The sequence below is a fragment of the Sapajus apella genome, unplaced genomic scaffold (genome assembly GCF_009761245.1).
Source record: "Sapajus apella isolate SASKATOON/1434 unplaced genomic scaffold, GSC_monkey_1.0 scaffold50, whole genome shotgun sequence".
Classification (NCBI taxonomy): Eukaryota; Metazoa; Chordata; class Mammalia; order Primates; family Cebidae; genus Sapajus; species Sapajus apella.
Window position 1 is genome coordinate 7,993,923 of NW_022436990.1, and position 26,351 is coordinate 8,020,273.

Genomic DNA, 26,351 nt, shown 5'->3' on the forward strand with positions numbered 1-26,351 from the left:
GAGCGGGCAGGGTGAGGAAGAAATAATAATGACACCTAAGTTTCTGACTCTGGTAACAATATAAATGATGTTAACATTCATTGATGAGACAAGGAGGTGAGAGGTTGGGATAGGATGATAAGGATATGCTGAATTTGAGGTGTCTATGCAACATCAAAGAATGGTCTAGTAAACACAGATACATGAGTCTGAAGCTCCAGGGAAAGATGACTTAGAATGATCCCTGAGAAACATTAGCATTTAAGAGAAAAGTAAAGGCATAATTATTTGATGAAATGAGTGAGAAGAAGCAAAGAGGCAGAATTTTTGCTATGGTAAATAAGTAAAAGATTATTTTTAGAAAAACCAGAATGGTAGAGAATAAAATACATTAAATGTTTATGATGTGCCGGAGATTGTACATGTATCAGGTAATGCAATCTTCACAACCATATGAAGTAGTATTATGTACTTTTTATAGATGACAAAATTGAGGCTAAGTAATCTCAAAAAGTTAATACAGCCAAAAAATACATCAGAGATACAAGTACAGGTATGTTATATTTAAGAACCTGAGCTCCTAATCAGAATAATATCCTTCTCTACAGGAGGGGTCTTTCATGTGGAGTAAAGAAAATGTGGTATATTTAATTTCATCTTTTTACATTTCTTTTTATATATTATGCATATATATGAAGAAATTTATAAGAAAACAGATTAGAAGGGTGTGTTCTAACTTACTTTTAATGTGTTTAACTTCAAGGAACCAGCAGAGCGCAGTGGCTCACACCTGTAATCCAGCACTTTGGGAAGCTGAGGTGGGCAGATCACCTGAGGTTAGCAGTTTGAGATCAGCCTGGTCAACATGGGGAAACCCCATCTCTACTAAAAATACAAAAATTAGCCAGGCCTGGTGGTGCGTGCCTTTAATCCCAGCTACTCAGAAAGCTGAGGCAGGAAAATCACTTGAACCCAGGAGGAAGCGGCTGCAGTAAGCCAAGATTGCGCCACTGCACTCCAGCCTGGTAACAGAGTGAGTCTCTGTCTACAACAAACAAACAAAAAAACCTCAAGGAACCTAATGAAAGCCTTGATTTTAATCTTAATTTTAATAAAAACACTGAATTCTATAACAGTTCAGATGACTAAGATTTAAAATAATTTGCATATAAATCATCTAAAATAATAAGCAGAAGATATAACTAATAAAATTACATTTCAAACAACTTAATAGTAACTTTATAAAAAAAATTAATGGAAGACATCTGAGATCAAGTTCTCTTTTGTCATTCATATACCATGTTTCAACTTCTCTATAAGTGCTTCATTGTCATCCAACTTCAACTCGTTGACTTTATCTATCAGTCCTTCAATGTCACCCATACCTATAAGATAAAAAAAGAAAAATTAACAACTAACACTATACCTTGCTTTACATTATACAAAACACATTCACATACATAATAATCTTGTGAGGTTATGATGATGGGTTAGGTATTCTTACTACACTATGCAAATGAGAAAACTGAAGCTAAGAAAGTTAAGTGGCATGACTGGGCGCAGCAAATCTGCCTGTAATCCCAGCACTTTGGGAGGCTGAGGCAGGTCACCTAAGGTCAGGAGTTTGAGACCAGCCTGGCCAACATGGTGAAACGCTGTCTTTACTAAAAATGCAAAAATTAGCTGGGTCTGGTGACGCATGCCTGTAATCCCAGCTACTAAGGAAGCTGAAGCAGGAAAATTGCTCGAACCTGGGAGGTAGAGGGTTCAGTGAACCAAGATTGCGGCACTGCACTCCAGCCTGAGTGACAAGAGCAAAATTCCATCTCAAAAAAAAAAGGAAGAAAGAAAGTCAAGTGGCAACAAAGTAGAAAAGCAGGGACTCCAGCCCAGGGTTTAACTCCAAATTCCATGTTCTCTAGCTATACCACCTTGAGACATTGCCAAAGTATTATTGCCCTTACATCCGCTATTAGTAAAACCACTTATTTTTGTATTGTGCTCTAAAGCTTTTCCAAAGAACTTTCCAAACCCCAGTGGGGTCTCCAAAAAAAAAAAAAAGAACTTTCTACTAGATACTTCATTTTACCACTTTCACCACAGAAAGCCAATAACCATTATCTCTATTTTACAGGTAAGGAAAATAAGTCATAGAAGGAAATGATGTTCTTAAATTAGTGAGGCAGAATTAAAATCCTATTTAGTCCTAAAGATACATAGTATTTCTCGGAGATTTTTCTATATCTCCACCACTGTACATACCAAGAAGTTTGCTAATAAAAGGCTGCGTTTTGAAAGGTTCAAAGTCATCTATATGTTCCCCTGTACCAATGAAAATAATAGGACTTTTTGTGGCAGCAACTCTGGAAAAAAAAAAAAAGAAAATATAAAATAACTTCAAAAGAACCCCATAAATGTCCAGCAGATCTGAAATTCGAAGTGAATCTGCCTCCAAAGCTAATTAGACAAAGGTACAAAACTCAAGTTTCATTTCACTAGTTACAAAAGAACTCTATCAGACAGGCTCCAAAATTGTTTCTTTTTAAACTTCCTTTATAAACCATACTAGGTTCACTAATGAAACATATTTTAAATGATCAATATGAAAGCTATAAACATATATCCTTCCCCATATAATCCCAAGTCAGAGGACAACAGTATCAATGATACTTACGCACTGAGCGCACCACCTCCTTTTGCATGGCCATCAAGTTTTGTCACTATTACTGAGGCTACATCTACTTTATCTTTAAAAGCCTTAGCTTGGGCTTCACAAGCCTGCCCAATGGAGGCATCCATCACATAAACAATGTTGTCAGGTTGCTAGAAAGTTTAAATAGAAAAGATACTTTAGAAAAGATGTGTATTGATCCTAAGCAAATGTCATCATTAGAAGCTATAAAACAATATTTAGAGCTGGGCATGTGGCTCATGCCTGTAATCCCAGCACTTTGGGAGGCCAAGACGGGTGGATCATCTGATGTTAGTGAGACCAGGCTGGTCAACATGGTGAAACCCTGCCTCTTCTAAAAATACAAAAAATAGCCAGCCTATAATCCCAGCCACTTGAGAGGCTCAGGCAGGAGAATCACTTGAACCCAGGAGGTGGAAGTTACAGTGAGCTGAGGTCACGCCACTGCACTCAGGCCTGGGCGACAAGAGTGAAACTCCATCTCCAGGGAAAAAAACCCCCACAATATCAGTATAAATAAGTGTTCAATCCATAAATATTTGTTGAGGAAGTACTATGTGCTATTAGGTACCATCTAGGTCCTGAGGACAAAAAAGGTAAATGTGAAAATCACTGTCCTAAGAAAACTGCATTCTAGTCAGAGGACATAGATAATAAATAAACATTTCAGATGTACAACAACGAAAATGGGATAAAGAGTATCAGTTTTGAAGTATATGAGGCATCTTCTAGGGAAGTCAGGGAAGGCCTCTCTGGACCTAATGTTTGACATCTTCTAGCAGGGTAGTCAGGGAAGGCCTCTCCGGACCTAATGTTTGAGCTAAGGGATGAATAAAGATGAAAAAGTTATACAAAGATTTGAAAGAATGGCATTCTAGGCAAAAAAAAAAAAGTGCAAAGGCAAATCAGAAAAAATATGAAGTAGGAGAGTGTATACTGAAAACAAAATAGATAAAATACACTAAGGCTATTTCCCTTAGATCTGCACAACTTGGTCAAAATAACAACATAACTAAAAAGAAACTTACTAGGATTAACCACAAACCAAAGAATTACTGCTAACACTCCAATGGCAAGATATCGGTTCCTAATAACATATGCTGCAAGTATCTATAAACTGCTTCTTCTCCCCTAAATTATTTTTATCACACTTTTAAAGAGACACAAAATGATGATGATTTCTTTTCTTTTTTTTTTTTTGAGACAGAGTTTCACTCTGTTGCCCAGGCTGGAGTGCAGTGGCATGATCTTGGCTCACTGCAACCTCCACCTCCTGGGTTCAAGAGATTCTCCTGCCTCAGCCCTCCGAGTAGCTAGGATTATAGGCGTGTGCCACCGTGCCCAGCTAATTTTTGTGTTTTTAGTAGAGACAGGGTTTCAACATGTTGGTTAGGCTGGTCTCGAACTCCTGACCTTGTGATCCACCTGCCTTGGCCTCCCAAAGTGCTAGAATTACAAGCGTGAGCCACTGAGCCTAGCTTTTTTTTTTTTTTTTTTTTTTTTTTTTTGAGATGGAATCTCACTTTGTCACCTGGGCTGGAGTGCAGTGGCACAATCTCGGCTCACTGCAACCTCCGCTTCCTGGGTTCAAGAGATTCTCCTGCCTCAGCCCTCCAAGTAGCTGGGATTATAGGCGTGTGCCACCATGCCCGGCTAATTTTTGTGTTTTTAGTAGAGACAGGTTTCACCATGTTGGTCAGGCTGGTCTCGAACTCATGACTTCGTGATCCACCCACCTCGGCCTCCCAAAGTGCTGGGATTACAGGCATGAGCCACCGCATCCGGCCCCATTAATATTTTTTAATGCTTCCTTTTGGAAAATTTTCAAAATTCATCTATTTCCAACTGAATTTTAAAAAGGAAATTCAATAGACATTAAAGGCTTATTACTAGTTTTTAAATGTTTTCTTATGGCTACTAACAGGATAAATGAGAAAGGAAATTATGTTTTCATACTTAAGAAAATTTTATATTTAATGGAGAGCAAAAATGATGAAATTAAGTCCTTACCACACAGATATAGATGCCCAAAACAAAAATAAATTACTTGGGATCTGCCTCACAGGCAAAGAGCAATTTATATTGGTCATATACTCAATCCGGTTTTGTAAATAAATTAACCGAAGTCCTAATAATGGCGTTACATTGAAAGCTACTTACTATAGCATTAGCAACTTGAAGCATTTCTTCAAACAAAGAGTCTTCTTGTTTGTGGCGGCCACTTGTATCAACAATAATAATTTCAAAATTTTCATTTTTAAATTTCTCTACTCCTTCAGAAGCAATAATAACAGGATCCATTTCTGTATAGCTATGTAACATGGACAAATGATTTAATAACAATGGCAAAACTTCCAAATATTATTAATTCAGAAATTGTTAGTCTACCTTTAAGCTATTTTGAAAAAGCCAAAATGACCCCGATTTCAATTTGGATAAAGAAAATCTATTAAGTATTAAATTCAGAATCTACTTCTAAAAAAGCATGAAGCATTATCTGATTTTCCAATTCCAAAACCCAGTATAATTCTACTACATGTCTTTTCTGAATGAATTGTCTCTCCTTCAAATTTATTTTTTATATCTTCTTTAATAACTGAACTCATGTTCACAGTGTTTCACATGTATTTTTCCATTTAACATCCATTTGGAAGCATTTTATAAAACCAGTAAATATTCCTGTAACAAGCCTGGGCAATATAGTGAGATTCCATCACTACAAAAATTTTAAAAACTAGCTGGCATAGTGGAATGCACATATAGTCCCAGCTACTTGGGAGGCTAAGGCAGGAAGACCACTTGAGTCCATGAGTTCGAGGCTGCAGTGAGCTTACGATCATGCAACTGCACTCCAACTTGGGCAACAGAGCAAGACCATGTCTCTTTAAAAATAACACAGAGGGGAGGCCAGGCGCGGTGGCTCAAGCCTGTAATCCCAGCGCTTTGGGAGGCCGAGGCGGGTGGATCACGAGGTCAAGAGATCGAGACCATCCTGGTCAACATGGTGAAACCCCGTCTCTACTAAAAATACAAAAAATTAGCTGGGCATGGTGGCACGTGCCTATAATCCCAGCTACTCAGGAGGCTGAGGCAGGAGAATTGCCTGAACCCAGGAGGCGGAGGTTGTGGTGAGCCAAGATCGCGCCATTACACTCCAGCCTGGGTAACATGAGTGAAACTCCGTCTCAAAAAAAAAAAACAAAAAAACAAAACAACAAAAATAACACAGAGGGGAAAAAAGAAAAAATATTTCTGTTAAAACATAACTTTCAAGTTATACAGCATTGTATCAGATGGCTATATTGTTTATTAAATAATGCCCTACCATTAGATATTTCATATTTTTCCAATTTCTTTTAAAAATTTTTTTAAATTTATTTTTTTGTAGAGATGAGGTCTTGCTATGTTGCTCAGGCTAGTGTCCAACTTCTGGGCTTAAGCGATCCTCCCACCTCAGCCTCTCAAAGTTCTGGGATTACAGAGGTGAGCCACTATGCATAGCAGTTTTCCCAATTTCTTGATATTAAAAATAAAGCCAATATAAATGATACATAAATGTTTCTTCTTTGGCACGATGTTATCATACACTCTTATAAGTTGAATTTGGAACAAATGGTATGATCATTTAAGGCTTTTCACTTTTATGAGGCAAACCTCATCCATAAAAGTTTAATCTGATCTCTATTTCACTACATTTTCACAGTCCCTAATAAAATCTTTGTCAACTTGAAAATCAAGAAATGAGATATTTTAATTCGCATTATTCTGATTAGTGGTAACTTTTTATATGCAGATCACTACTGTCAAGTAAAGACATATAACATTAAAAAAAAAAAGTTTTTCCCCTAAATTAAGATCACTGAAAACAGGTAGAAATACACTTAATATGTATGTGGTTGGGGACAGTGGCTCAAGCCTGTAAATCTAGCCCTTTGAGAGGCTGAGGTAGGGGGATCATTTGAGCCTAGGAGCTCAGGACTAGCCTAGGCAACATAGGATTAAAATAAAATTATATAAAAAAAAGTAGCGGGGCATGGCCAGGCACGGTGGCTCACACCTGTAATCCTAGCACTTTGGAAGGCCAAGGCAGGCAGATCACCTGAGGTCAAGAGTTTGAGACCAACCTGGCCAACATGGTAAAATTCCATCTCTAGTAAAAATACAAAAATTAGTCAGGCTTGGTGGCGGGCACCTGTGATCCCAGCTACTTGGGAGGTTGAGGCAGGAGAACTGCCTAAGCCCGGCAGGCGGAGGTTGCAGTGAGGCGAGATCGCGCTATTGCATTCCAGCCTGGGTAACAGAGTGAGACTCTGTCTCAAAAAAGAATACAGTCTAGACTGGATTTAAAAGGACTTATTTGAGGGACTTCTTATTTAAAAGGACTTTTACTTTATGGCTAGCCAAAAAAGCTAGTGAATGGCTATGATATGTTTATTTGTTTTCTTTCAGTCATTTTTTTAATGATTTCTAACAGATTAAAGGGACTGCTTATTTAAAAAGACTTTTACTTCATGGCTAGCCAAAAAAGCTAGTGAATGGCTATATTTTTAAAATTTAATTTGGTTTTCTTTCAGTCATTTTTTTCTTTTTTTCTTTTTTTAAGATAGGGTTTCACCATGATGGCCAGGATGGTCTTGAACTCCTGACCTCAGGTGATCCACCCACCTCGGCCTCCCAAAGTGCTAGGATTATAGGCATGAGCCACTGCGCCTGGCCTCAGTCATTTTTTAAAAGATATTTCTAACAGATTAAAAAAATGTTAGAATTTTCTAACAGATTAAAAAATGTTAGGATTTTTTTAAAGATAAGAACTGTTTCTAATACCTATGTTTTTTTTCTTTTTTTTTTTTTTTTTAAAAATAAAAAACCCCCTGTTTTTTAAAAAAAAAAAAAAAAAAAAAGTCAGAAAACCTGCTGGACATATTCTAAAGAAGCTATAACACATCTAATACAGTTTTAAAAATTAGTGACTAGGCTGGGTGCCAGAGCTCACGCCTGTAATCCCAGCACTTTGGAAGGCTGAGGTGGGCACATTACAAGGTCAAGAGATCGAGACCATCCTGGCCAAAATGGTAAAGTCCCATTTCTACTACAAATACAAAAATTAGCTGGGCATGGTGGTGCACGCCTGTAGTCCCATCCCAGCTAATCAGGAGACTGAGGCAGAAGAATCACTTGAACTCGGAAGGCAGAGGTTGCAGTGAGCTGAGATGGTGCCACTGCATTCCAGCCTGGCAACAAAGTGAGACTGTCTCAAAAACAAAAACAAAAAAATAGTGGATCAACAGTTATCTTTTTAGGGCTTTTAATCCGCAAATGATATAATTTAGTTGATAGTCACCTGAACTACTGGCCAAAGCCACATCATTGATTTTTAGCCAGTATTCCTGTAAAATACCACTTATTAAACAGTCTCTTCTTTACTCATGAAAACTTAAAAAGCCTGCAAGAGAGATAAATGGAACAGACGACTTGAGCTGTAACTCTAATGTTGTACCAGGCTGAATCAGAAGTGTCACATTATAGTACTAAATGATAATTAATTAATTATACCCCTACTTATTCCAGAAAGGATTTAAGCTTTTAAATATATGTTAACCAGATAGCATGAAATAAAAGTCAGACAGGCTGGGTGTGTGGCTCACGCTTGTAATCCCAGCACTTTGGGAGGCTAAGGCAGGCAGATCACCTGAGGTCAGGAGTTTGAGACCAGTCTGGCCAACGTAGTGAAACCCTGTCTCTACAAAAAATACAAAAAAATAGCTGGGTGTGGTGGTGGGCACTTGTAATCCCAGTTACTCAGGATGCTGAGACAGCAGAGTTGCTTGAGCCCAGGAGGTGGAGGCTGCAGTGAGCTGAGATCACACTGTTGTACTCCAGCCTGGCCAACAGAGCAAGACTTCATTTCAAAAAAAAAAAAAAAAAAAAAAAAAAGTAGACAAGAAGAGGCATGTGAGTAGTGAGTATTAAAATAAAAAGCAGCAACCTACCTTCCATAAAAAGGAATTCTTGCTTTGGTAGCATTCTGTTTTAGTTGGTCAAAAGCCCCTAGAAGATAAAGAGTTCATGAATCCTCAAACTTGAACATAAAAATTACAGAAAACAATTTTGAAATTTCAACACATTACCTGCTCTGAATGTGTCTGCACATATTAAACAGGTCTTCCAACCTTTCCTCTGGTAATAATATGCTAACTGGGTGAGAAAAGATTTAAAAATATAATATCATAAAATATAATAAACTATACATCTTCTGTTTATCCTTATTTACCTAAGGAGTAAAATAAAACTGCTTATAATTCTCCCGAAAATATTATTAAAAATTTTTGAATATGGCAAATCTCCTAAAAAGTTTATATTCTAATTATCACACAGTAGCATTCAAATATAAAATTATCAGCCAGGCACGGTGGCTCGAGCCTGTAATCCCAGCACTTTGGGAGGCCGAGGCAGGTGGATCACGAGGTCAAGAGATCGAGACCATCCTGGTCAACATGGTGAAACCTCGTCTCTACTAAAAATACAAAACATTAGCTGGGCGTGGTGGCGCGTGCCTGTAATCTCAGCTACTCAGGAGGCTGAGGCAGGAGAATTGCCTGAACCCAGGAGGTGGGGGTTGTGGTGAGCCGAGATCGTGCCATTGCACTCCAGCCTGGGTAACAAGAGCGAAACTCCGCTTCAAAAAAAATAAAAAAATAAAAAAAATAAAAATAAAATAAAATTATCAAGTAGCAAATAATGATAGTAAAAAATATTAACTACTATTAATGTTAATTAAAAACAACAAAATGATCTAAAAATCATTTTCTCATGTCCCCCCTCAAACTGTAACATAGATGAAGCTTGTGGAAAAATCCCGTAATATTGGTGAGACACCCAATTCAGGAGAGAGTAGTAGTAAACCAAATTAAAAATTAGCAAACGGCTGGGCACGGTGGTTCACACCTGTAATCCCAGCACTCTGGAAGGTCAGGGTGGATCATGAGGTCAGGAGACTGAGACCATCCTGGACAACATGGTGAAACCCCACCTCTACTAAAATACAAAAAATTAACCAGGCATGGTGGTGGGGGCACCTGTATTCCCAGCTACTGGGGAGACTGAGTCAGGGGACTTGCCTGAACCTGAGGTGGAGGTTGCAGTGAGCCAAGATCTTGCCACTGTACTCCAGCTTCTCAACAGAGAGAGACTCCATTCCCCCAAAAAAATAATTAGCATAAAGAGGTCAAGGCTACAGTGAGCCATATTCACATGCCACTGCACTACAGCTTGGGCAACAAAGCAAGACTCTGTCTAAAAAAAAAAAAATAGCATAAGGATATGCAAAATGAAGATCTATAGTATGCTGGGTGGGAACCTGAAAAAGGAATACTGAGCCATAGTGGATAAAGTAAACTTCATGTTCTCTTCTCCAAAAATCATATATTCACTTCCTGAAAGGATAGGAATTGTCTTTTTTTTTTTTTTTTAATAAAAGAAATAGCATAGTTATAGATGTCTACCTTCTTACAAAAATAAATGATAAGAAACTATGAGGATCTCTCTTCTTATCCTACAAAAAAACTACTTAAAAACATACATCAAGTAACACAAAGTTATAAAGCAACAATATTATAAAGCCTGGCTTTAATATAAAACTTGATTTATATAAACCTATCCTCCATGACTTCTTTTTAAATTAACTTTAATTTACCTTTGAACATGTTGTTGTTTTACCACTCCCTTGCAATCCAACAAACATGATCACATTTTGTTTTCCTTTAGTGGGTGTCCATGCTTTAACTCCAGGGTCTACAAGCTAAATAACAAAAACAAATTAAAAATAAAATCAGGTTAACATACATTTAAATTCAAAACCCCTCCCCTATAACTTTTTTCCTTTTTTGAGACAGGGGTGCAGTCTGTTATATAGGCTGGAGTACAGTGGCATAATCAGAGCTCACTGTAGCCTTGACCTCCTGGGCTCAAATGATGCTTGCACTTCAGCCTCCCAAGTAGCTGAGACTACAGGCACACATCACCATATCTAGCTAATTAAAAGAAAAATTTTTTTTTTTTTTTTTTGAGAGACAGAGTCTTGACATGTTGCCCAGGCTGGTCTCCAACTTCTCCAACTTCTGGGTTCAAGCAATCCTTCTGTCTCAGCCTCAAAGTGCTGGGATTTCAGACGTGAGCCACTGTGCCCTCCCACAACTTTTAAATTATGAAGATAATTTACGGACATTTTCATATAAAAGCTACCATAATGCTGCTATTCTAATACAACTATTCTCCTTTGTATATACAGGGTAAAATTTAAGAACATAAAATAATGCATTGTGAAGTCATAATCAAGCCTATATTCCAAACCAATTCAGAGGTAAAGATCTCACATTTTTTTAGAACAACCTAGAGTATAAAATAAAACGTGAAACCAAGTTTAAGCCAAAGGAGGAATCTACAGCAGCACAACAGAAATGTAACACAAAAATGTATATGAGGCCCACACATGAATTTTTAAATTTCCAGTAATGACATTTTAAAAAGTAAAAACAGGTGATACTAATTTTAACATTTGCCACAATATATCTAAAAATTATCATTTTTATACGTAATCTATATAAAAAAATTAATTGGCTATTTTACATTCCTTTTCCCATATCAAGTCTGAAAATCTGGTGTGTATATATAAAACACATCTCAGTTTGGACTAGCCACATTATAAATGCTCAATAGCCACATGTGGCTAGTGGATGCCATACTCAAGAGTGCTAATGTCCACGTTCAATTGGACAAATATTTACTTAACAAAATTACAGATTATATGTAAAAGATTTTCCGGGTCAAATTATAAATTCTCCAATGCCAAATATTGACTGTAAATTTATTATATTTAGAGGGCTAATAAAAAATAATCACTAACTTTAAAATGACAGCCAGTGGAAAACTGAGGTTCATATAGTGACAGGTCTCCAACTTAAAAGAGCACGGACATTTAAAAAATAATTCACTTGGGAGTCAGTTCTTAGAAGCTTGAAATGTATGATATAATAATAAATCCATAATAGTTAATGTCCTAGATCGGGGCTGGTAAACTATGTGCAAATAAAATTTCAATGGAGGCTGAGCTTGGTGGCTCATGCCTATAATCCTGGCCCTTTGTGGGGGCCAAAGGAGGAGGATCAACTGAGACCAGCTTGGGCAACATAGCAAGATCTTGTCTCTACAAAAATTTAATTAGCCAGATGTAGTGGCATGCACCTGTCATCCCAGCCAATCAGAGGCTGAGGCAGGAAGATTGCTTTAGCCTAGGAGTTTGAGACTGCAATGAGCTACGCAGGCCACTGTACTCTGGCCTGGGCAAGAGACTATAAAGTTATTACATTTCTAGTTACTACACTGAAAAAAGTTCCAATGTAATACAGCCATGCCCATTCATTTACTACTTTTTTTGTTCTTTTTTTTTTGAGACGGGGTCTCACTTTGTCACCCAGGCCAGAGTACAGTGGTACAAACACGGCTCACTGCAGTCTCGAACTCTTGGGCTCAAGTGATCCTATCATCTCAGCCTCCTGAGTAGCTGGAACTACAGGCGTGCGTCACGATGCCTGGCTAATTTTAATATTTGTTTGTGGAGGCGGGTTACTACTATGTTGCCCAGACTGGTTTTGAACGCTTGGTCTCAAGCAATCCTCCAGCCTTGGCCTCCTGAAGTGCTGGAATTACAGGTGTAAGCCATTGTGCCTAGACCCTTTACTGCTTTTGTGCCGCAACAGCAAAGCTGAGTAGTTGCAACAGAAATCACGTGGTTCACAAAAGTTAAACCTTTGAAAGTCTGCCAAGCCATCCTATACAATACCATAAAAATTACATAATCCGTATTATACCTGAATTTCAAGGAAAGCCATGAAGTAGTGAAGGAAGGAAAACACATTTTCTTATACTTTCCTAGGCATCGACCTACCCTTAGGCAAACTTCTGAAAGAGGCAAAATCTGTCTTAAATATAAATCCACTTCCCTTCCTCATAGATCCTTTCAGTACACTGATGCTGCTCCATATTCACCTCCATTTTCTACATGTCACGGCAAAATCTCCCAGCTCTCTATGGATCCATTATTTGGAACATGTATCTTTTACTAAATAATTATTTTATAAATTTATCTTCTCTTCTTCCCACCCTCAAGAACGGCAGTTTTCAACTTCTTGGTCTCAGGACTTCTTTATAATCATGTTAGTTTGTAAAGGTTAGTTGCAATGTAAAATCTAAAACCATATAAACTTTTATACTCTGTTACATTAAAATCCCTGATTCCATCTTGGATTTTAAATGAATCTTGTAACATCACACATTAGTTATTCACAAAACGCTGGTTCACTGAGTTATTCAGATCTCCCATCACTGATATATTTGATTATACATAATCAAAAAACTTTATTCATTAATATCAATACTGACACTCATCAGAAAAGTAAGTAGTGGAATACTGTCAAACTCAGAGGAGACAGATGATAGATATAAGTTCTTTTTTTTTTTTTTCAGATGGAGTTTTGCTCTTGTTGCCCAGGCTGGAGTGCAATGGCACGATCTCAGCTCACTGCAACCTCCACCTCCTGGGTTCAAGCAATTCTCCTGCTTCAGCCTCCCAAGTAGCTGGGACTACAGGCAAGTGCCACCATGCCCGGCTAATTTTTTGTACTCAGTAGAGACGGGGTTTCACAATGTTGATCAGGCCAGTCTCAAACTTCTGACCTCAGGTGATCCACCCACCTCAGCCTCCCAAAGTGCTGGGATTATAGGTGTGTGCCACTGTGCCCGTCGGCTTTTTTTTTTTTTTTTTTTTTTGGAGACAGGTTTTGTTCTGTTGCAGGGGCTGGAGTGCAGTGGCGCCATCTTTGTTCACTGCAACCTCCATCTCCCAGATTCAAGCGATTCTCCCACCTTACCCTCCCAAGTAACTGGGTTTACAGGTCTAAGCTGCCGTGACCAGCTAACTTTTATATTTTTTTGTAGTGATGGGGTTTCGCCATGTTGCTCAGGCTGGTCCTGAATTCCTGGGCTCAAGGAGTAGTAGTCCCAGCTACTCGGGTGGCTCAGATGTAGGGATCATCTGGGCTCAGGGAGGATGAGCGTATAGCAAGTCATGATCACACCACTGCATTCCAGCCTGGGTGACAGAGTAAAACCCTGTCTCAAAAAACAACAACAAATCATGATGGTGCATGCCTATAGTCTGAGCTTCTCTGGAAGCTGAGGAGAGGAGATCACTTGAGGCCAGGAATTTGAGGCTGCAGTGAGTTCTGACCACACCACTGCACTCTAGCCTGAATGACAGGGACTCTGTCTTCAGAAATAAGAATAAAGGTCGAGCGTGGTGGCTCACGCCTGTAATCACAGCACTTTGGGAGGCTGAGGCAGGTGGATCACCTGAGGTCGAGAGTTCGAGACCAACCTGACCAACAAGGAGAAACCCTGCCTCTACTAAAAATACAAAAATTGGCCAGGCGGGGTGGCACATGCCTGTAATCCCAGTTACTCAGGAGCGTGAGGCAGGAGAATTGCTTGAACCCGGGAGGCAGAGGTTGCAGTGAGCTGAGATTGTGCCATTGCACTCCAGCCTGGGAAACAAGAGTAGTGAGACTCTGTCTCAAAAATAATAATAATAATAATAATAAATAAATGAAGAGTCCAGTAACTGTTAGTATCATTTGGTGCCACTGCCTTGATTCATACTAGGGAGTTTTACCTACCATTGTTTTCAGTGCAAATATCAACATAGTAAAAAAGTCACAGTGTCTCAGTATGATTATGAAAATAATTTTTTTTTTTTTTTGTGGCAGAGTCTCCCTCTGTCACCCAGGCTGGAGTGCAATGGCACACTCTTGGCTCACGACAACTTCTGCCTCCCGGGTTCCAAGCGATTCTCCTGCCTCAGCCTCCCAAGTAACTGGGATTACAGGTGCGCCGCACCACGCCTGACTAATTTTTGTATCTTTGGTAGAGACAGGGTTTTCACCATGTTGGTCAGGCTGGTCTTGAACTACTGACCTAGTGATCCACCCACCTCGGCCTCCCAAAGTGCTGGGATTACAGATGTGAGCCACTGCACCCGGCCATGAAAATAATTTTGACCTTGCTTTGTACACCATTGCTCTAGACCATAAGCATCTGAGTATAAAGACCAGTCTTAATTATCTCTGCTGTCAGCACCATTTGGCATACTTTCTGGAATAAAGTAGGTACTCAATAAATGCTTCTTAATAAAGTACTTGATGCTCCAGAATTGCCTGTAGTTACCAGACCCTAACAACAAAAATTTCTGGCCAGGCATAATGGCTCACACCTGTAATCCTAACACTTTGGGGGACAGAGGCAGATGGATAACTTGAGCTCAGGAGATCAAGACCTGCTGGGGCAACGTAAGAAAACCTTGCCTCTACAAAAATTACAAAAACTAGCTGGGTGTGGTGGCATGTACCTGTAGTCCCAGCAACTTGGGAGGCTGAGGCAGGAGTATTGTTTTAGCCTGGGAGGCTGAGGCTGCAGTGAGCCATGACTGTTACCACTGCATTCCAGTCTGGGTAACAGAGTAAGACTGTCTCTTAAAAGAAACAAAAGGAAAAATTCCACTCACACTGTTCTGATCTCAGACACTAAGTGAAAGGCAATCAGAGTCTTACACAAGGAGTTTGGAGATCATACGTGGGTCTGCCACAAACTAGCTGTCTCAGTTTTCTCAACTGCAAACTGGTAAGTATGAACTGGATAAATTCTGACCTCTTTTAGGTCTGAATTTCTTTTTTATTAATTAGCCTAGTGGAGTAAACGAAAATGACATAATCATCTGAAACACTGAACTTTTTCAAAAGCCTGTCAGAGCAGTTGGTACCAAAACAGTAAATGGAAATATTCAGGCCGGGAGAGGTGGCTTATGCCTGTAATCCCAGCATTTTGGGAGGCCGAGGTGGGTGGATCACTTGAGATCAGGAGTTCGAGGCCAACCTGGCCAACATGTGAAACCTCATCTGAACTAAAATTAAAAAATTAAAAAAAAAAAAAAATTAAGCCGGGCGCGGTGGCTCAAGCCTGTAATCCCAGCACTTTGGGAGGCCGAGGCGGGTGGATCACGAGGTCAAGAGATCGAGACCATCCTGGTCAACACGGTGAAACCCCGTCTCTACTAAAAATACAAAAAATTAGCTGGGCATGGTGGCGCGTGCCTGTAATCCCAGCTACTCAGGAGGCTGAGGCAGGAGGATTGCCTGAACCCAGGATGTGGAGGTTGCGGTGAGCCGAGATCGCGCCATTGCACTCCAGCCTGGGTAACAAGAGCAAAACTCCGTCCCTAAAAAAAAAAAAGAAAAGAAAAAAAAAAAAAATTAGCCAGATGTGGTGGCAGACACCTGTAATCCCAACTACTAGGGAGGCTGAGGCAGGAGAACTGTTTGAACCTGGGAGGCAGGGGTTGCAGTAAGCAGAGATCATGCCACTACACTTCAGCCTGGGCAACAGAGAGAGACTCAAAAAAAAGAAAATATTCATACAACATGGAAAAAAAATTATTATAGAACTAGTAGGCATCTATTACTCCAAAAAAATTTTTTTGTTGTTGTTTTTCTTTGAGTCAGGGTCTCACCCTTTCCCCTAGTCTGGAGGGCAGTGGCACAATCACAGGGGTTTCACCATGTTAGCCAAGCTGATCTTCAATGCCTGACCTTGGGTGACTCAACCGCCTCAGCCTTCCAAAGTGCTGGGATTACAGGTGTGAGCCACCACACCTGGCCTGCATCATCTCTTTTTACCAACTTTTTTTTTTTTTTTTGTAGAGACTGGTTCTTGCTATTTTGCCAAGGTTGGTCTCAAACTTCTGACCTCAAGCAATCCTCCCACCTCTGCCTCCCAAAGCACTGGGATTACAGGCATGAGCCACTGTGCCTGAAGTAACTTTTTAACAGCTCCTTTCTTTTTTTCTTCTACAGTTGAGCCAATATATATTTTTTAAAGCTCTAAGATTTTCACAATAATTTGCATGATCAGCAATAAGGTAAGGCAGGGCAACCGGCTATATTCACTAATTCAAAATTGTTCATAATCTAGGCAAGAATTGGGATACTTGGTCTTTGCAAAGGGAATTCTGTACACAATGAATAGTGTAGAAAAGAATATTTGCTATATGTGACTTTGCCATATAAAAGCAGAGCCATCACTAGGCAAAACATGATAGTGAAAGAGGAAAATCTCAGAGAGGTCCTCCCATCAATCAATCTGTTGTCAAGTTTCACTCATGGTATCTTGGCTTTGGCATTTTTTGCAGGAACAGTACAAACCTTCATATCTGCAGTCAGAATTCTGTATTCAGTAAAGTCCATAATAAAAATAGGTCTCTAAGAAAACTTAACAATCTTTTACTTAACAATCTTTTCATTAATATTTTAATACAGATGAATATTCTATAAAAACATATTAAAAATGATTCTGAAATACTTGTAGTGCTAATATATTTTTATCCAGAGTATAGAATCACAGTACAATCTTCATATACTTTTACCTTCACAAGTTCTTTAAATACAGCATGCTGAATCATTTTTCTTTTGTTAAGACCAGATGCCATCTCTTCAAGATCAATAGCAGACCTTTATAATGGTGGTTGGTGATTGGGGTAGGGAAGAGAAAATCAATTAAGAAACTCTAAGAAAAAAAAGCTTCTGCTCCAAAGAATGTAAGGCTATTCAGTCATTCATATTAACAGTCTTCCAATTAACATGTATGTAATCACTACAGATTCATAAGTCTAGAACACAAAGAGTTTTAACCATGAAATATTGGATGCAAGACTTTGGTTTTCAAGGATTACACTTGAAATTACAAATATTAATTTGTCCTAATATCACCACAAATAACTAGTTTTATTTACTTTTCTTGCAGCTCATATATTTTACATATCTTTACAACAGAAATCAGAACTACTTTATTTCTAAATGCTTAAATACTGGTAGTCCCACAATTAATCTTGGTGGAACAATAAAAGGAGAGATGTCTAAAGCATGATAAGGGATAAGATTAAGCCGTTAACTGAGCTACCTGTATTGTTCTGTGTGTCCTGCCAACTCAGTGCCTCTCCCAATGAATAAAATAACTGAGACCACACACATTAATTCTTCATTCAAATATGAAACAGAGAAACCAAAAGAACAAAAGAGAATACAGTTCTCCAATAATGAAGGTTGATTAATATCATCTTAAGTCTAAAAAGAATAAAATGGCAGTACTTTTCTATGAAGAGCCTGAACGTTAGAAGGCTTTATATATTAAATCACTATATAGTATTTAATCGAATCCATCCAAATAAAAGACTAGAAAAATAGAAAAAAAAATGGTAACGAAATGAAAATCATATTAGTTTATTCTTTGAACCATCATTATGGAAACGTACTACACATGAACTTGTCCAACATATGAGCTCTAACCCAGCACTTTTGCAGTGCTGCAGAGCACAAATGATTCCTGATAAAGCAAACATTTCTAGTTAGTGCCTCTTTCCAATAAATTAAACTTAGCTATGCCTGTTTTTTACCTGATTAATTTAACTTACTTAACATTTTCTCTTAGTTGCTTCACTAGTTTAATATTAACATCTGCTTCCAACAAAGCGGTACAGACTTCTTTTAGCATAGCATTCAATACCTGAAAGTAAAGAAATAATTGAAATTTAAAGTACCCAATGTATCATTTCAGTTCCCTAAAAACAATAGTTGATCACTTATATAACCATAGCTTAATAAAATAACACTACACTACTGGGCTTTTCAGTTATTTCTGGAGAAATAATTTTATTAAATGTTTAGTCATTTTGTCAAAATAAGAAACCCCATTTAGTTTCATACACCCACGTATTAATCACCACAATTTTATTCCTATATAAAAGTAATTACAGGCCGTGCACAGTGGTTAACACCTGTAATCCCAGCACTTTGGGAAGCTGAGGTGGGCAGATGACTTGAGGCAAGGAGTTCAAGACCAGCCTGGTCAACATGGTGAAACCCCATCTCTACTAAAAATACAAAAATTCACTGGGTATAGTGGCATGTGCCTATAATCCCAGCTACTCAGGAGGCTGAGGCAGGAGAATCACTTGAACTCAGGAGGCAGAGGCTGCAGTAAGCCAAGATCATGCTACCACACTCCAGCCTGGGTGAGAGTGAGACTTTGTCTCAAAATAAAATAACACAACAAAAAATGTAATAATAAAGACAATATTCAAGCCAAAAAAAGTTACTACATAATAGATGTTGCCTTTGATGTTTTCTACATTATTGAAGAGCTCCTGTTGCTAATATGTAGTGGTATATAGTCACAATATTTGCTCTTCTTAACTGGACAACTATAGAGGTAAATGTGACAGAAGAAAGTTACCCAGTCTTGCCATTTTTACTTGGAGCAGAAAAATACTGTTGGAAAGGAGACTATCCTCCATTAATAACTTATTATTATCACATTTGTTGAATTGCAAGGCACTGTAGTTAAAAGGTCATAAAATAAAAAGTCTTAAGAAAAGAGGCTTTAGCCACTCATGCATATGAAGTGCTCACACACTAGAATGTAAGCTCTATGAGGGTAGGAATTTTAGTCTATTTTGTTCACCACTGTATCGCTGGTGCCAGCAAAACTGTTCGTAAAAACATAGGCCCTCAAATATTTATTCAATGAACCCTCTCCTTCAACTTACTTCGTAGGCTTATTAGTTTTCTTTATCCCTCATTAAACGGGTCTGATAAAACTGGAACTGATCTTTCACTAGAGGGCTTTCTCTTTGTTAATCAGTTAGCAGCACAGTATCAAGAACAGATAAGCTGAAAATTTAAGCAACAGATGTTACCCTACTTTCCACTAAGCACTCCTCCCCTGGTTTTCTTTCTACTACAAAGGCAGAGAGCATAAGGGCTACTACACAACAGGGAAAATGGTTTGGAAAGTTGATTTATTCTGAATTACAAGACCAAACAATGATTTGTGATTTATTGTTTAATAAGAATTATTAGAAAAAACCCTGGATGAGGAATTAGGAAAAAAAGATTCTAATCCTGGTTCTTCCAAATAAACAATCACATGAAACTGACTTTCTGTTTTTGTTAAACAAGAGGCTGAACTAAATGATCTCTAAGATGGTTTCAAATTATTTAACTATCGAGATCATATTCTGCGTTAGAATTTGTTTTCTAACCTCCAAGTTAGAAAGTTCATTTGATACTTAAAAACATTTTCTATGATAAATGCTATTTTCCTATTTTATACACTAAGCAATCTAAGGTTGAGATGCCCAAATTTACATCGCACAGCTACTAAATTGCTGCAGTGAGACGTGAGACTCTAACAAATGTTGTCTAACACCAAATTCAGTACATTTCCTTTTTTTTTTTTTTTTTTTTTTTAAGAGAAACATTGTGTTTAATGGTAAAGCTTAGCACACCCCAGCACCAGGAATGGTATGGAGTCACCGCAGCAGGGACAGGCAGGTGACCCCACAGAGCCTCACATGGCGAAGAGGATGAGGAAGGCGACCATCAAACAGAAGAGCCCCATGGCCTCAGACAGGGCAAAGCCCAGAATGGCGTAGGAGAAGAGCTGCTGCTTGAGAAATGGGTTCCTGGCATAGCCAATGACCAAGCTGCCAAACACCGTTCCGATGCCAGCCCCTGAACCAGCCACACCAACTGTGGCTGCCCCAGCACCAATAAACTTGGCTGCTGTGTCAATGTCCCAGGAGACAACACTGGTCTGGAACTCCCGTTGGGCCACCTGGAGTGGGGAGCTGCTGCAGGAAGGCTGTTTAGATGAATTCTCTGGGCTATTCAAGAAGGAGGCAGGCACAGGCCTGATTAGACCCCTGGCACAACAGCGGATCAGAGCCGGAGAAATGAGTAATGCCCCGGTGATCTGCATTTTTCAGTCTCCCAGCTTTAGCCCTAGGTCTCCCTTTTCCATTGTCAATACAAAATATAAAGTATACTTGTGAACCATAGACATCTTTTTCAATTAATAAACCATTAAGATACAACCTGTGGGGGACAAATGGGAGAAAGAAGTATCTTAAAACAATATAGCTAAGGAGCAGCTTACAAAATCTGCAAAAAACTGAAGATTTCAAAAAAAATGAATCAAAACAGACAAGATGCAAATGCTAACCTTTTATAAGAATGCTAAATAAAAGTCACAGAGAAAATGACAGATAATTGAATACCAGTAAGTTGGGAAAAATAAAAAACAAATGAATCAATAAATAAAAGGACAGATAAGCAGAGGCCTCGCCAAGAAGAAAGCAGCAGGATAATAAAATTTTAAGTCTATATCAATAAAAAAAACAAAAGTACAGTTCCAGATTTAAGCCACTTTCAAAGGATAAAACATGTTATTTTTCATTTAAGTTAAGGTCAGTTTTGTTTTGGATTTTTTTTGGGAAAATACAGAAAGTCAAAGCAAATTTGAAGTTGTAGTTAATTTCTCAATAAAACACTACTTACTGTATCCACTTTTTTTTTTTTTTTTTGAGACGGAGTTTCACTCATGTTACCCAGGCTGGAGTGCAATGGCACGATCTCGGCTCACCGCAACCTCCGCCTCCTGGGTTCAGGCAATTCTCCTGCCTCAGCCTCCTGAGTAGCTGGGATTACAGGCATGCACCACCATGCCCAGCTCCTTTTTTGTATTTTTAGTAGAGACGGGGTTTCACCAGGTTGACCAGGATGGTCTCGATCTCTTGACCTCGTGATCCACCCGCCTCGGCCTCCCAAAGTGCTGGGATTACAGGCTTGAGCCACCGCGCCCGGCCACTGTATCCACTTTTAAGTTTTTATCTACAGGTATTAAGTCTACATCAAAATAAATATAAATATAGGGAATATTAAAAATCCATCTTCCCAATGCTAGTGATCATACACAAGCATATATATTTCATATATTTTACATACCTCTTCATTAATAATGGTGGCATTGCTCAATGAGCGTAATGCTGATGTTATTTTTCTTCCAAGGTCTGCTAGAACCATCTTGACAGCTTTAAGATGTACCTACAAAGAACTCTAGAAAGGAAAAAAATTAAATGAAAATAATCAGTTTCAATTCCCATGACTAAAGAATTCTAAAGAGTATTTACGTTCAAATTACTCTAGCGTTTACATACTGTAATTTCACCTTCCATAGCCTCAACCTGTGCTTCAATAAAGTCATGCCATAAAGATAAAACTGCTACTTGGTTATGATGGCTTACATTCAAATACTTAATTGGAATCTTGTATATGAATCAGCAAATTTAACACGTCAAATAATATCCTTTGAGGAAATAATGACATAATCGCACATTAAGTAAGTTCTTTTTTTGGCATAAAACTTTGGAATAACTGAATTTTGTATCATGCACATTTTTAAATTAAAAGAGGAAAAATGGTGAAATCTCCAGGAATATTGCCTAATTTTCCACATTAAAGGACTCTGCAAACTATTTTGATTATTGCTCCTAAGCAAAAACAAAAAAGGAAAAAAAAGGTTTTAATTAATAACTTTTCTAATACAAAAAAAGCAATTGTTGAGCTATTAGCTATATTATGGCACTGCACTAAGTGATTCCACGTACATGATTTCATTTTATTCTTCTAACCATCAAGGAAAGAGGTATATTATTTTACTCTTCTATCTTTTTTTTTTTTGATACACGGTCTCACTCTGTTATCCAGGCTTCAGTGCAGTAGCGTGATCACAGCTGACTGCAGCTTCAACTTCCTGGGCACAGGCAATCCTCCTGCCTTAGCCTCCCAAGTAGCTGGGACCACAGGTGCATGCTACCATGCCCAGCTAATTTTTTTTAATTATTTCAAGAGACGGAGTCTCACTATATTACGGTGCCAAGGCTGGTACTCTTCCCATTTTAAAGCTGTTTCTGATTCCAGGAAAACTCTAAAATAAGATAACGATTTAAGTTATCATTTATTATTAATAATAATTATTTGAAAAAGCCCTGGATGAGGAATCGAAAAAAAATTCTAATCCTGGTTCTTCCAAAAAATAGTCACATGCAACAGACTTTCTGTTTCAGTTAAATAAGAGGCTGAACTAGTCAAAAACCCTTTCCAGCTCTAAAATGTTACTGTTTTATAAAGTATTATATATTAGATCTACTTACTACTTGTAAAAATTCAAGCGCTTACGAATGATAAGCAAATATGATTTGTATCCCCTGCCCTCAAGATGCTTATCTACTAGCTAGTAGGACAAGGCATACAAATGAACACTAAAATAAATACTAAGACAGAATTCCTCCTGTCTGATGGCTTACTAACAGGGACATCAGCTTTTCCTGCCTTCAAACTGAAACACTGGTTCTTCGTGGGTCTCAAGCCTTTAGCTTAAAACACCAATGGCTCTCTGAGTTCTTAGGCCTTCAGATTCAGACTGGATCTACACCATGTGCTCTCCTGGGTCTCCAGGTTACCAACTCATCCTTCAGATCTTGAGACTTAGTCTCCATAATGGTCTGAGCCAATTCCTTATAATAAATATCTATCTTTCTTTCTCTCTCTCTCTCTCTGCATACACACATATATCCACCATCTGAGATTCTGCTTTTCTGGAACAAGAGACGAAAAAAAAAAGAAAGAAAGAAACAGGAAGAAAAAAGCCAGGCACAGTGGCTCATGCCTGTAATCCCAGCACTTTAGGAGACCAAGGAAGGAGAATCACTTGTGCTCACAAGTTGGAAACCAGCCTGGGCAACATAGCAGAACCTCATCTCTTAAGAAAAAAAAAAAAAAGTAGCCAGGCATGGTGGCACATTCCTGTAGTCCCAGCTACTCGGGAAGCTGAGGGGGGTACTGCTTGAGCCAAGGAAGTCATGATCACTCCACTGTACTCCAGCATGGGTGACAAAAAAGGAAAGAAAAAGCATTTTAGACTAAGGCAGAGTGGTACGGGCTTTATTGGAAAGACTAAGTATGAATTTGGTCCTGAAATAAGAGTAGAATTTGGATAACTGGAGAAGACAAAATTCCATTTATGAAATGGAATTAGCAGAAATGGAGAGAGAGTTAAGTCATCTGGGACATACTTATGCCTTATATATGCACTGTACTTATAAATCACTGGGCATTATTTAAGGAACAGGAAATAAAACATTCTGGTCAGGACAGAGGGCTATACAGTTAGAGGGAAAGAGAGCTTTCAAAGGGCTCTAAAAACAAGGTCTAGGGAATATCAATTTTCCAATATAAACAATATTGGCAGAAAAGCTAACTGTTCAAAACAACTGTTTTCGCCAGGTGTGGTGGCTCATGCCTGCAATCCCAGTACTTCGGGAGGCTGAGGCGGGTAGATCACAAGGGTCAAGAGATCAAGACCATCCCGGCCAACATGGAAAAACTCTGCCGCTACTAAAAATACAAAAATTAGCCAGGCGTGGTGACGGGCACCTTAGTCCCAGCTACTCGGGAGGCTGAGGAAGGAGAATCGCTTGTACCTGGGAGGTGGAAGCTGGAGTGAGCCGAGATCATGTCACTACACTCCAACCTGGGCAATAGAGCGAGACTCCAGCTCAGAAAAAAACAAAACACAAAAAAATCAGCTGTTTTGGTAACCCTTCCAAGCTAAGCTAGTCTAACTTAGTCAACCAAGATTATCCAGATTAGATCCCTTCTACAGAATACACAGGAGATTAAAAATAAGAGAAAACAGGGCTGGGGTGGTGGCTCACGCCTGTAATCCCAGCACTTTGGGAGGCTGAGGTGGCATTTAAGACCAGCCTGGTGAACATGGCAAAACCCTGTCTCTACTAAAAAAACAAACAAAAATTAGCTGGGCATGGTGCCAGGCACCCATAATTCCAGCTACTAGGGAGGCTGAGACAGGAGAATCAACTGAACCTGGGAGGTGGAGGTTGCAGTGAGCCAAGATCGCGCCACTGCAATCCAGCCTGGGCAACAAGAGGGAAAGTCGGTATCTAAATAAATAAATAAGACAAACAGGAAGATGAAATAGCTGACTCATTCACCATAGAGAAAGTAGAAGGTGAATCAAAAACAGGCAGAAAGGGAAAATGCATTCAAGGACCTACCACTGGTAAACAGATATCCCAGGCTGAGCTATAAATCAAACACTACACTTTCACTCAAGTACAATTTTGTAATTTAGAACTTTGAAAAAAAAACTTACTACCAATAATTGATGAAATTGAAAAAGAAATTGCTTACCATAAAAGATTTTCTTACAATTACATTGTTACGTATCCTGAGAGCCAACTACTTCATGGAAAAGATCCAGGACTTTTTATTTCTTATCCCATACCTATTATACAAAACAACTATTGATCCTTAAGTTATTATTCTTCATTTAAGAAATAAGATTCAGATATTTCAGTTCATCTCCTTTACTATGGTGGTACTAGGAGTGACATAATCCTACTTTTATGACACCACAATTAACTTTTTTAGAGATCATATCATAAACAAATCATCCTTCATTTCAAAAAGCTATACTAGGCCAGGCATTGTGGCTTATACCTGCAATCCCAGAACTTTAGGAGGTTGAGGCAGGCAGATCACTTGAGGTCAGGAGTTCAAGACCAGCCTGGCCAACATGGTGAAACTCCATCTCTACTAAAAATACAAAAATTAGCAGAGTGTGGTGGTGCATGCCTGTAGTCCCAGCTACTCAGGCAGCTGAGGCAGGAGAAATCGCTTGAACCCAAGAGGCATAGGTTGCAGTGAGCTGAGATCACGTCACTGTACTCCAGCCTGGGCAACAGAGTGAGACTCCGTCTTCAAATAAATAAATAAATAACAGAGTGAGACTCCGTCTTCAAATAAATAAATAAATAAATAAGCAAGCAAGCAAGCAAGCTATACTAGTTAACTTTTTCACAGCAAACTCTAGGAAGCGTACTTTTACTTTTTAAATTATTTTAGATTCAGAGGGTATGTGTGTGTTTGTTACATCGGTATACTGTGTAATGGTGGGGATTGGACGTAAAGTGTACACATCACTCAAATACTGAACATTGAACCCAAAAGGTAATTTTTCAATCCTCAGTCTCCTCCCAATCTTCCCCATTTTGGAGTAGTCTGTTATTTTCATCTTTATATCCATGTGTACCACTGTTTAGTTCCCACTTACAAGTGAGAATGAGATATTTGATTTTCTGTTTCTGAATTAGTTCACTGAGGATAGTTCACTGAGGATAATGGCTTCCAGCTCCATCCGTGTTGCTGCAAAAGACATGATTTCATTCTTTTCATGGCTGCCTAGTTAGTTGTTTTTTAAATTTTTTTTTTTTTAAAGCTAGTCAAATTTAGCAGTTGGGGGTTGTATACCAACTTAAGTGACATTAATGTGTGGTTTTTATTTTTTTTTTTTTATTTTTTTTTAATTTTCGCTTTTTTTTTTTTTTTTTTTTTTTGAGACGGAGTTTCGCTCTTGTTACCCAGGCTGGAGTGCAATGGCGCGATCTCGGCTCACCGCAACCTCCGCCTCCTGGGTTCAGGCAATTCTCCTGCCTCAGCCTCCTGAGTAGCTGGGATTACAGGCACGCGCCACCAGGCCCAGCTGATTTTTTGTAGTTTTTTAGTAGAGACGGGGTTTCACCGTGTTGACCAGGATGGTCTCGATCTCTTGACCTCGTGATCCACCCGCCTCGGCCTCCCAAAGTGCTGGGATTACAGGC

General features: G+C 38.8%; 1 protein-coding gene and 1 pseudogene across 6 annotated transcripts in view; both read right to left on the reverse strand.

The window, feature by feature from the left end:
• The window catches only part of SRP54 (signal recognition particle 54), a 49,043-nt gene that overhangs the window by 13,232 nt on the left and 9,460 nt on the right, over positions 1-26,351 (reverse strand). For all 5 annotated transcript variants that reach the window (XM_032242558.1, XM_032242553.1, XM_032242554.1 and 2 more), the window contains 10 exons: positions 21,616-21,726; positions 18,243-18,334; positions 17,199-17,283; positions 10,365-10,469; positions 8,800-8,866; positions 8,662-8,719; positions 4,832-4,982; positions 2,654-2,802; positions 2,242-2,342; positions 1,278-1,364 (listed from right to left, as the gene is read on the reverse strand). In XM_032242558.1, coding sequence (XP_032098449.1) covers positions 1,278-1,364; positions 2,242-2,342; positions 2,654-2,802; positions 4,832-4,982; positions 8,662-8,719; positions 8,800-8,866; positions 10,365-10,469; positions 17,199-17,283; positions 18,243-18,334; positions 21,616-21,693 — 973 coding nt within the window. In that variant the 5' untranslated portion in view covers positions 21,694-21,726. The remainder of the gene's footprint in view (positions 1-1,277; positions 1,365-2,241; positions 2,343-2,653; positions 2,803-4,831; positions 4,983-8,661; positions 8,720-8,799; positions 8,867-10,364; positions 10,470-17,198; positions 17,284-18,242; positions 18,335-21,615; positions 21,727-26,351) is intronic.
• Positions 20,081-25,202, reverse strand: LOC116526278 (annotated as a pseudogene). Its single transcript, XR_004258075.1, has 2 exons — positions 25,192-25,202; positions 20,081-20,598 (listed from the first exon to the last, which is right to left on the reverse strand). The product of XR_004258075.1 is annotated as an ATP synthase F(0) complex subunit C1, mitochondrial pseudogene (transcript).